General features: G+C 42.6%; 1 protein-coding gene across 2 annotated transcripts in view; it reads right to left on the bottom strand.

Moving 5' to 3' along the window:
- The window catches only part of APC2 (APC regulator of Wnt signaling pathway 2), a 48,791-nt gene extending 36,414 nt beyond the window's left edge, over positions 1-12,377 (bottom strand). Inside the window, exons 1-2 of one of the 2 annotated variants that reach the window (XM_083182967.1) lie at positions 12,252-12,377; positions 11,305-11,374 (exon numbers count right to left, since the gene is read on the bottom strand). In XM_083182967.1, the coding sequence (XP_083039093.1) occupies positions 11,305-11,310 (6 nt within the window). In that variant the 5' untranslated portion in view covers positions 11,311-11,374; positions 12,252-12,377. Of the gene's footprint in view, positions 1-11,304; positions 11,375-11,678; positions 11,701-12,251 lie in introns of those variants that run through there. The other variant, XM_083182976.1, reaches the window with a different exon arrangement.
- Positions 12,378-12,916: the final 539 nt, after the last annotated feature.

Genomic DNA, 12,916 nt, shown 5'->3' with positions numbered 1-12,916 from the left:
ATCTACACATTTCGAAAGAAATACTGCACCATAAACTGATTTAATATTATTTTATGTATATACAATAAAAAACTTTATACAGTTATAGGTTTATAACTTTGTAAAGACTTCAGTGAACAAGATCCTGAGGGCTACACACACAGTAACCAGAAACCTAACCCAGCATCTGTACAAGACACAGCTGAATGGCAGTGTTTGGTGTTTCCATGACCCTGCAGTGCTGCTCATGCGTGAGGGGTGTTCAATTATGCAGTGAAACATACAAAAATCTTTGACAAGGCTTTGCTGACTGACCATCTGGGGCACATGCAAAAATTAATGAGTTCTTTAAATTAGCTGTTTAGATGGAGGAGAATCCTGCGGGGCATTAGCATCTGTATAAACAAATCACTGTGGGCGTAAACTGTAACATGCAATTATGTAAATCACACACAAAAGCAACCATAAACTATTTTGTATTAGCAAAAAGGTGCGATCATACGTGGAGTGCTATTTCGTAACATAACCATGTTTTTTTTTATTTTTCAACATTATCGGATACATTAGCTCCTGCTTAAAACATGTGTTGTTACTGAGCATTTCCATGAACAGCTAATGGCAGCGTTCCCCGGGCAGCTCTGACCAGCACAGAAAAGATGTGTCCCTGCAGGGAACAGAACAAGAAGCCCATTATACTAACATTAAGCCTGTCTCAGCTACAGCTACCACCCCTCTCTCTCACACAAATCTCTCTATTCTCTGTAGTAGTACTATCCCAGGCTCCAGCCTAACAGATAAATATTAATATATTTATAGTGCATCCCATTACAGCCCATCCAGGGACTAGGAAAATGTAAACTGTGGCGAAACTGAGACAAGACTGCTGAATGTTTCAGCACTTTGGACAGGTCCGCAGAGGATGAAGAGTATTCAGGAAGAAAGTAACACTCTCCTATATACACTATACATTTACGCATACACTGGTTTTATGTTTTCTTACAGTCTATATAATGGGATTTACCAAAGAACATTAATTACAATTCAATATATATGTGAGATGGAGAAACTGTGCTCCTCATTTACATCAGCAGCACAACTGATCATAATAACCATAGAAACAGATAAAAACATACACTCACAGGCTGTGCAATACTAGGTAATCTAGTAATAATTTATCATCTTTGCTTAGGTATATAACGTAAATAATTGTAGAAATATAGTAACATAATACATACAGTAGATTTTATTTTGTGTTTAGGATTAAACAAATGTAGATTAATGCCTCAAACCCCAAGGGGATAATTACTAAATTGCATTGTGGGGAAGTCAAAGGGTCAGAAGTGAGTGGAAGCAATACTGTCACTGCAAGGTCTTTTGATTGAAATGATCACTGAACGGCAGGACTGTGCTGTAATCTCACTTAACACATTTATTGATTTATAACGGAATGTATGTTATATGCAGAACCGCTTACAGCAGCATATAGGAACAAATGAAATGTATCATTACGATGACACATTTCATGACAAGGTACTGGGGGGGGGGGGGGGGGGCAGATGTATTAAGCCTTAAGGTGGCCATACATCAGAAAGATATTGTACCCAATCATACAATCTCAACTGATTGTAAGATGGATTGTATGCAGATTGTGTGCACATCTTATGTACATAATCATACAATCAATCAGCAGATGGATTGTATGACTGATTGTAAGATGGATTGTATGCAGATTGTGTGCACATCTTGTGTACACAATCATGCAGTAGATGGATTGTATGATTGATTGTATGATCGATTGTGTGTAGATTGTGTGTCCAAAAACCACCAAGGACTGCCGGGGATTTCAAGGGAAATTGTACACAATCATGAGCGCAATCGATCTTAAGATCGATCTTTCTGATGTATGGCCAGCTTAAAAAAGAGATGTCCAGACAATCAGCTCCTAACTGTCATGTTATATGCAGTGTTTGAAAATGACAGTTATGAGCTGACTAGCTGGGCGTTTATCACTCTTTATTACCCTCGCTTGTATCTCTTTTTAAGGATTAATACATCTGCCCCAGTGTCTCCTGCGCACCCCCGCCCTTCATTAAGCCGCCAACACTGGTGAGGCCTCATGGCAAGGAGAAGATAGAAAAGAGTAAAGGAGATAAAGGGGCAGGGCCCTGGGAGCAGAAGGGTAGAAATAGGGTAAATGAAGTAAGGGGATTGAGCCTCAGAGAAGAAAGAAGAGGTGGAGACTGGGGGAGTAAGAAGAGATTGACATGGCAGCACGATGATGAAATAAGGACCATGGCTCCTGTCACAGATGATGAGCTGGCACTGCAGCAGCCCTGTCTCCAGGGGCAGCCAGCATCTCCAGAGATGCTAGACATGCCCCTGGAGTGACCAACCAGAGATTCACGCTCGGGGAGTTATCACTGTGTAATTACAAAAAATAAAATTTTACTAAGTGCCAACTTTTGCAAACTGATGCTTCTAGGTGGGTCACAGCTTGAAATGTAAATCCCCACTAATATCACGTGCACAATGCGGCATGTTTTGCACTAAATGTTACAGTAGTTCAGCTTAAAGTTTTGAGGACAAAGCCACTTAAGAAGCGTAAATCTTGTGCCATGACTATTATACAGAACATCATTTTAGTGTCCCCTTATTACTGGATTAATTTAATCTAATATCGTGGTCTTTAAAAAGATCAGCATCAAGGCAAATGAAAGAAAATTTACAAACATACAGAATGTGCACAATATACAATATTGTATTTGTCTAAGGTCATTGAAAATAAAAACCTCTGCAGCTATTATATTACATCATACACATGAAGGACAATAACACTTTTTGTAATTCACATTACATCTAGCAGATGAAAGTGAAACATGACTTACCTAATAGTCATTAATCAAGAAAATGGACACAAGACAGAGTGGAACAATGGATGGAATTAGGTAACTAGGAGGGAAATAGCCACAATATCGCTTGAAGACCATTAGCCTGATCCGGGTCTGCATCTAAGCCACACTGGGCATGTATAATAATATATTTTTGCAGAAATTTTGCAGATTTTTTGTAGAAATACAATTTTAATACTTATGATTTATGGATGATCATGTGGCCATCTAGGTGGCTTGTTATCATCATACTAATTTTATGATGAGGCCTGGAGCTGGAGCTCCGTCTGCCCCATTGTTAACCAGGCCCTGTTATAGTTACAGTACAGATTTGGAAACAGGGTAGAAGAATGTAATAGGTGTTCCGAGACAGTGAATGGGAGGCAATAGAGGTGGATAAAAAGAGGGCTTGTAGTAATACTGTATCTACTACTAGGATTTGCACAGAGTGGCAGAAGATGCACAATCAGTTGCAGCGCTGCACACCAGGGAAGGGCTTGTAGTGGAATTTGCACAAAGTGGCAGACATGGCAGAAGATGCACAGTCAGATGCAAGACTATTTGGAGGTATGGCCTACACTGCTGCAGATACAGCAACATAACACAGATTAATTAGAGACGTGAATAAACTCAACTGTGTGCACATGCATACAGATACAGAAGTTATTACCAAATACTCTATACATTATCATATGTGTAACAATCTAATACAGCTCAGTCCATATGCACATAGTAACGGGTTGGGTATGATTTTACCTACAATCAAAATCGCAACGGTCAAAATACCGACATTTAAAATATAGACAGGTCAAAAATTAGACACATGTTTTTCATATTTTTGGGGGTCTGTATGTTGACATAGGTCGACATGAACCGCGTGCTTCAGGCACGTTGCCTCGCTGCGCTCGGCACACTATTATATTATCCTCCATGTCCACTGGGATGGTAAAGTATGTGCAAGTCGGTATTTTGACCTTGTCGGTATTTTGACCGTCAAAGTTTTGATTGTAGGTATATTGACTGCATCCCATAGTTACCTACCCTCCTGCATTCTACAGGAGACTCCCTGAAATAGCAGAAATCTCCCTCTCTCCCTCATTAGTCTAACAATCTCCCTCATGTCACCTAGCCCACATTACATTTTTGGGGGAAAAAGGAATGAGAGACATTTACATTGAATCATCAGCGCCATTTCCCAGCACTTTACCAAGTATAGTAGCTGTTACTACCTGCTTTGGGGATCATCTACATTTGGATATAAGTCGTTTTAAAAGATTCCTCTAAGACAGGGGTGGCCAACCCGCGGCTCTCGAGCCGCATGCGGCTCTCCCCCTGATAATGTGCGGCTCCTGCTCCCACTGGAACGGAAGCCACAGCACTGCCCGGCGATGTGGCTATTTCTGGAAGGCAGCACCCTGAGAGCTGCACTGCTGCTGACCTTAGCTTGAGGTGTAGCCAGGTAGCAAGGCAGCGCTACGCCTGCAGCTTCCGCTCCATTCTTCTCCCAGCTTCCACCTCTCCTGCAGGAGTAGCAGACCGCCCCCCCTCCATTAACCATGTGATGCCGGCGTGCTCCCCCGACATCACTGACCATCATTCATGGTGCAACAACAGTGCGCACAATATTTGAAATGTCCTCTGGACGGGACACCAGGAGGGCAGCAGGAAAGTGCTCTGCTCCTCTCCCCATAGAAGCAGCTGCACCGCTGTCCTTCTCTACCTGCAGCAGCGAAGGCTGGGCTGACCTCATATAAATATTTACAGTAAGTGGCACTTTTGGGGGCATTGATTAAGGGACACTACTAGTGGCAGTATGTGGGGGTATTACGTTTTGCATAATGTGTGGCATGTGTAAGGGGCATTACGGGGTGCAGCATCATATGGAGGGGCATTACGGGGTGCAGCATCATGTGTAAGGGGCATTACAGTGTGCAGCATCATTTGAAGGGGCATTACGGGGTGCAGCCTCATGTGTAAGGGGCATTATGATGTGCAGCTTTATGTATAATGGGCAATTCAGTGTGCAGCATCATGTGTAATGGGTACTTTGGTGTTCAGCATACTTCCAAATAGACCACGCCCCTTTTTTGGGCGCGCACATCTTCGACGCGCGCATGTTGTTGGCTCTTTAGCTTGACTACAGATCTTTTTTGGCTCTTTACCTCTGACCGGTACTTTATCACCTCCCAAGATTTGATAAATCTATCACATATTGCATACATAGATATGATCAGCATAGATTTATATATATATAAAAGGACTCATTCAGAGTTGGGACTAATACAAAATGAGGTGAAATTACACATTGGCGAAACCATGTTGCACTACAGGTGATGTAAAATGTGCAAAGAGATTTAAAATTGGGAGGAGCCTAAGGACAAAATCTGAGGTAAATTTGGTTGATTTAGAATCACTGTCCTCACTATACTAATGCAAATATAATGCTATATTTTATCACAATCATATCTCAGTCTGTATAGCTTTACATGTTTGAAATGTACTGACATTTAAATAAAATTTAAATAAATTAACAATAAAAATTTTCTCTGAAAAAACAAAATAAAGAATATCTAAAAAATTTTTTGGGGAGAAGCGAGTGCAAGCTGAACTGAGTGGGGTTCAGCGAGGTAAAAAATCTCATTTCCAAAACAAAGTGTGGTGTTTTCAGTGCTGAAAACCCCCGCAATGCATGAAAAAAATACTCACCTGTGCGGAAGTTCCACTGGTCTCCATATTATTTTCCCAGTGGGAAGGGGGCTGCTGGGAGGCGCAAGGACTTTTAGAAGATTTAGGGGAAAATTTACTAAGATGGAGTTCTATTTCAGATGGGATGTTGCTATGGGCAACCAATCAGATACTATCTATTATCTTCTAGAAGGTGCTAAATAAATAAGAAGTAGATTCAGATCTGGTTGCCCATAGCAACACCCCATGTGAAATAGAACTCCCATCTTAGTAAGTTTCCCCCTTAGTTCTCCCACCAGTCAGTTCAGGGGGGGGTTTAGCCGCAAATATTAAGTATCCCCTAAATGCATCAAAGGGGGACCGCAGCAGGAATCTCCGATCCCTGCTGCGATCCCCCTGCAGCGCCGCCGGCCGCATCCCCCGTAGGTTTCTATGGGGGATGCGAAGCTGCCCGATGTATTAACATCGGGCAGCCCGGCTTCGCATCCCTGGGCTATCACCATTCTGATATGGCGATAGCCCATTGCAGCCTATGGCTGCAGGATCGCACTGCCGAGCAGGGCAGTGCGGTCACAGGCAGAGCCGAATTTCCCATTAGGCACATGAGGCACGTGCCTAGGGGCGGCACATGCTTGGGGGCGGCACTTGGATGCCTGTGATGGTACTGTCAGCCCAAAATGTACCAATAACTGCAAAATATCCACTGTACTGTACTATATTCCAGTGTAAATGATAGGACATGCAGATACTGCCCCTGTAAACTGTCCTACTTAGTAAATATATATTCATAATAAAAGAACATGTCACAGTTAGTGTTTTTTTAAAATAAATCCATTATATTGGCTATTATCAAATGAGGGCTTATAAGTAATCAATAAAAATAATATAATTAGACAGGGGGTGGGGGGACGGCATTATTGTTGTGCCTAGGGGCACCGTCATCCCTAAATCCGCCCCTGGTCACAGGGGTCGGCGGGGGTCAGCGCATAACAGGGCTTCGCAGGGACGGGCTCCTTTTGGAGCCCTTCTAATAATACATCCCTGCGGTATCACATGATACCGCAATGTGATGCCCGCCGATGTCACCACGCCGGCAACGCTGTAGGTTGATAAATGCGCCCCATATACACTAACACATACTTACTGCTGCTGCTGCAGAGTACCAACATTGGATGCAAAAGACACCACTGATTTTCTGACACCAAAATTAAAACAAAAAAACTTTTATTTTAAAAGTTCACATTCCACTTCTCCATGAAAAGATTGGGAATTGCAACACGGAGAGACACGGCAAAAATCACTTAGAAAGACGGCGAAAAGTGCACGTTGAATAGGGTTGTTCGCTTTTTGAGACCAACATTCTCTGTCCAACGTGAAAAAAGCAGAAATTCGCCATAAAACACAGCGAATTTTCCTCATTGAATACTGCCCATAGTATAAAAATGAAGGCAGTATTTGCCAAGGCAGGCTGTATTTTCACTATTGAATTGCAAGGTGGCTTTTCCTGGTACAAAGTTGTTTTTTGTGTTTTGCTTACAACATTGGATCAGTCTCTGTGTGTCCAAAGATGGAATTACAGTGACATTTTAGCCAGGGTTGCCTACCTGACTTCCCTGGTAATGTATGATTGCCATCACCTGTGGTGAGATAGGTAATTGATAAGAAAGGTGTTTTACCACAGGTGATGGCAATCATACATTACCTGGGAAGTCCAGGAACAGAGCATGTTCTCCTTGAAGGAGAGGGTCAGGTAGACAACCCTGATTGTAGGGCTTAATTGTCCCCTGCCATCAATAAGTTACGGACCCATCTAATGAAGTTCACCTGGACGTGGTGGATGGGCCCACATGTTTACGCAAATGTGTGCTAAGAACTTCAATTACACTCCATGTTAATTGTAAGAGTTTATCTCTTGTTCTTAGCACCTAGAGTGCGCATCAGTAGTTTTATTTTTTCCTGTATGGTAGTAGAAGCCTTAACTTGGTAGCACCTCTCGTCATGTTGAAAAATATGGTGTGCAGTCCAGTCCCCCCGTTTTATCAATACGTTATGCACAGGGAGTACAGCAGTGATAAGTGCAGATATGACTCGAGCGTCTTGAGTATACGGGGATAGGCTGCTTAGGCCTATTTAAGTTATATGTTTTAAGAAACCCCTGACAAGATTTTACAGTGATGACATGTCTGTAATCACTGATTGCAAGGAATCAAGTAAAATTCCTTTAATCATCATTTGTCCATAACCAGAAGCTAGCACTGAACCTTATAACACTTTCCCACCAAACTTAAAACCCAGGTAATGACTGGGGAAACCTGGGTCTAAAGGGACCCCATAGGCAAACGCAGGGGGGTTTTCAGGTTGTCCAGAAACCCCCTCCTCTTGGCAAGTTCCTTTAAAATATGACAATAATAGCACTGGTATATAATATGATCAATAGAGCTATCACCACACCATGCAGTTTAGGGGACAGAGCAGAGCTGCTGCACATGCCCAGTGTACCAGCTTCTTCTACCACATTTACTGTATGTGTGGATCTGAGCCCTCAAACATCGCAGTGGAGAGCAGCTGCCAGGAGGAAGCATACCTCCCAACATTACCCTCTCCTGGAGGGACAGAATGCTCTATTACTGGACTTCCCTCGTAATCTATGATTGCCATCACCTGTGTTAAAACACTTTTCTTTTCAATTAACCTGTTCAGTACAGGTGATGGCACTCATAGATTAAGTGGGGAGTCCAGGAGCAGAGCATTGTGTCCCTCCTGGAGAGGCTCATGTTGGGATGTATGAGGAAGAGACAGGAGCCTTAATATGAAGTGGGAGATTGTGAGTTTAGAAAGTGCAGTACTGGTTCTATAATGTTTGTGTATTTATTTATTATATGTTTAACCTTTTCTTGACCACTAAATGTTTGAAACAGCCTATACTATAGACCACCTGTACTGATAAATATTAATTCTCTATTTCATACAGTATACAGTGTAGAAAAATACAAATTTTTAGGGCTTTTATCATTCCCCCAGATTCCCGTACTTAATCCAATACAGGGGGAGATTTGGGTTACAATCAGTGCCGGTGTAAGGCACCCCAGGCGGGGGTGGGGGGGGGTGCACCCCACCTGCTGCTCCACTTGCTCCGGGGGTTGCGTCGCGGGGGGGGGGGGTGGTTGCGGGGCATGAGGGGGGGGGGTTGCGGTGCGGGGGGTGCCCCAGGCAAATGTCTAAGGCTGCCTAGTGGTGGCACCAGCCCTGGTTACAATTGGAAACCCCCTCTAAAAATCTTGCATTTGCCACTGGACCCACACATGTGGTGATGTTGTACAGCGATGTGTGCGATGCTAGATCTCTCAGATCTCTCAGAACACAGCTCTGCATAGCGATGTGTCAGCGATGTGTGCTGAGCGATCTGTCAGTGCCAGTGTTTTGGGTTCCATTGCTGCCTCACTGTTCATGACATGATAGAAAACAATAAATAATTGTTACTAATTTTATCTTTATGTGCAGAGAAGATTACTATCAACAAACCACAAATAAAACTCCTTCCTGCAACAGAGCAGCCAAAAATGCATGTGCTTCGAGTTAGCACTATGAATTTATTTGCAGAATACTTCCATATTAAAGCTGGGTACACATTATCCAATTATTGAGATTATAAGCTGATAATTGGCTGAACAACCCAATAAGTGGATAATGTATATGTAGAATTGTCCTTCCTCCTGCAGCAGTCAGATCATGAGTTAGGGGTGTCCTATGATCTGACCACCGGCTCTAATTGCCGAGAGCTGAAGAAAGTACACAGTAGAAATTGCACAGTGGGTACGGGTGCATTGGACCTGCTACCATCAAATGTTATTCTATGATGTTTGAGCTTCCAGCAGAAAACCACTTATGTTACATAACATTTCCCAAGTCTGAGAGTCTCTAATATCATTCCAAGCAAACATGTTATAAACACATTAACACAGTTATTAGAATATCCCACTACATGAAGTACAAACTAAATAATTATATTAAAAGGAAAATGTTTCACTCAACATTCAGAAATATCAGCACACATCTATTCAATTCGGCAGTTTCTGACTGCATTGAAGTCTGTCAGATTCGACTTTCTAAAAAGTTGAATCTGCATGGTCAAAAATGGGTGCTGGATTGTCCAATTTGGCACCATTTTAACAATCCCTGTGTATTCCGACTGTTGAAACGCTTCCGACAGTCAGAACATTGAATATGGACAGTTGAATTGATGTTGGATTGGCTGTTATTCCGACTGTTGGAAACGTTCCAACAGTCTGAATCAAATATTGAATACTCCCTATAGACTTATTGCCCAATATAGGCGTGAATATTAGACTTGGAAAGAGATATAGTTTTGCATATCAAAACATGGGCAATGCGAAGAAGCCTTGACACCAGACATGGGGCAAGATGTACTAAGGGCGGGATGTACTAACGGGGGTTTTACCGCATTTTCCTATGTACCATTAGCCATCCGCCTTATCTCCGCCTGGCAGGGTATCGCCACCCTCTGGGTGGCGATACCCTATAGAAGCCTGCCGCCTGCCGTCCACCTGACCCCCCCTCCATTGATCTCCTCCTCCCCCAGCAGGTGTCACAGCCGGGGTGAGGAGGAGAAGCAGGGGGACACTGACAGCCGCCGGGATGAGACGGAGACCCCCGACCACCACATTACAGGTATCGCGGGGGTCTCCGTCACCGCAACCCGATGCTAGCCGCACATGTTAGTACATATGCGATAGCTTCGCGGCGGCTGGCAGGCGAAGGGCGGCGATGTATATTAATACAACCCGCCCTAAGCCTTTAAAAATGAAAAAAATGGAGAGTAATAAACCACCAACCAATCAGCTACTACCTGACATTTTTAAAATACAGTCTGTGCCATGGCAGTTAGGAGCTGATTGGCTGGTGGTTTATCACTCTCCATTTTATCGCTTTTCAACCTTAGTACATCTGGCCCATGGTTCTCCACATTAGGCATAGTAGCAGATATGTCTTTGCATGTTGACCTTATATGACTCTGAATATTAGACATGACACAGGAAATGTCGGCACATTGAATACTTGGTTCTGCAAGCTACACTGGGCACTAGGTATGGCACTATATTTTAGACTCTGCACACTGCAATTGGCATCAGTAAGGTTTCTGCCTACTGGACTGGACCTTAAACATGATATGCATATTATACTTGCCACCATATATTTTTCTTTTATATTTCAGTACATATCCGATAAGCATTAGCGCGATGGGCAGCGGGATATACCGCCGCTGCTTGGTACATCCTGCCCATTATGTTCTATTCTGTTTCCTACGATTACATTTGCTATGAAGGGAGTTCTATTGAAGATGTTTTCCATTGCAGCCAAACAGATTATATCAATTATCTTCTAGAAGGTACTAAATAAATAGAAAGTAGAATCTGATTGGTTGCTATGGGCAACAGCCCATCTTCAACAGATCGTCCATTTTAGTGAATCTCAGTGCTTTTGTTCCAGCACAAACAGATAGCAGTAGGGTCCTATAGGCATGAAGATACATTATTCCTATTACCATTACTGACACGGTTTTGCAGAGAATATACACAACAGTAAATTTAATGTTATTACTGCCTTATTTAAGTTATTAGTTGTTATATTGTAGCAGACATGAGAAGTGGCTAATACGTTAGTGTACATAATATAAAAGCACTACTTGTGAAGTGGACTGCACTCTGCCACCCATAATCCCATTCCCTCTCACCTCCATTGCAGATACAGAAAGGCTTGGCGATCCCTATAAATGCCAAAGATAATCCACCAGGGTCTTCATTCTGGGAATAAAATACAAACCACACAAATTAAAACAGATTATGCAATGATAAGATGTAAACATTTAAAATAACAACATTTCACAGGCATCTTTTTAGGGCCTATATACTGTATATGGTCTCCGACCAGCTATATTTCTCTCGGAGACTGAAGCACAGACATTCAGCAATCTTACCATTATTCCACTGTATATCCCACTGAGACATGTACAAATCTACCTAGTAACATGTCTCCAACAAACACATATTGCAGTTTATAATTAGATATCACTGATTCCCAGACCCCAGACATGTACATGGCAGTCACCTCAGATTCCTGCTTTTCTAATCACTTCCTTTACATGCATGTCCATAGTAACAGTGGATGCCTGAGAGTCTGATACCTACAGCTGCCCCCCCCCCCCCACACACACACACACACAAACATCCATGTAAACACACAATTATTCCCCTATAATTAATGCTGTCTCTGTTCTGCTGCTCCGTAACCCTGCATCATCCGCACTTATTCCTGAATATATTAGAGGCCCTTCCTCACCTCTCGATTTCTTTGTTTAATGGCAAAATAAATCGGTTTGCAAGCGTCATTAAGCCCACCCACTTCCATCATACACAGAACCCATCAACTCTCATCACTCTCTCCCAATTCTTTGTTTATATCTGATACACTCAGTGCATCGTGTCGCCAAACAGAATCTGACAGAATTGTTTTCTCCATTAAGAATCTGCTTGTGGCTGTGCCGGAAACAATCTCATCCCTAATATGGAACACACAAAGAGCTGGAACAATATAGGAATGAGCCACACACACACATTCCAATGACCTAAGCCTTCGCTTTTGCACTGAGAATGTAAAATAATTCACCTGCCACTCACTCACCTGCTATGATGCAGAAAACAGGAGATGCTGAGAGATGTTGTATTCTCAGCTGCCTCCATGAATCCTTCCTCTCTACAGTATCTCTCCTCCACCCATCTCACCTCCCCCTCCCTGTGTATCTCAATCCCTCCTCTCCCCTGACTACATTCCTCCTCCTTTCTCACTGCTCTATACTGTACTATTTCATCATCTCTCAGCCTGCCTGCATCCATCTCTTCCCTCTTACCCGTGTGTCTGCTGCCTGCATCTGAATTACCTTCCTTTCCCTACTTCCATGATTGGACCTTTTATTTTGTATTGTACAGTATTTTAATGACCAATACTGCATTTTACAGACTTATTAAATCCACTCTAAATGTATCTTGCTCTTCTGCTCCAGGTTTTCCTTTGTTTGAATGTAACTAAAAGTGTAGCAATAGTCACACAAGGTTGGTACTTCACTTCTCATCATAATAAAAAAATGTAAACATAGAAACATAGAATGTGATGGCAGATAAGAACAATTTGCCCATCTAGTCTGTTCCTTTTTTTAACCATATTGTTACCTCACACCCTATTTGATCCTCATTTCTTTGTAAAGACATCCGTATGTCTATCCCATGCATGTTTAAAAAGCTCTACTGTCTTAGCCTCTACCACCTCTGATGGGAGGCTATTCCACTTGT

This window comes from Crinia signifera, chromosome 1 (genome assembly GCF_055691185.1).
Source record: "Crinia signifera chromosome 1, ASM5569118v1, whole genome shotgun sequence".
Taxonomy (NCBI): Eukaryota; Metazoa; Chordata; class Amphibia; order Anura; family Myobatrachidae; genus Crinia; species Crinia signifera.
The sequence above is the reverse complement of the archived record's forward strand: the minus strand, read 5'-3'. Positions and strand labels throughout refer to the sequence as shown.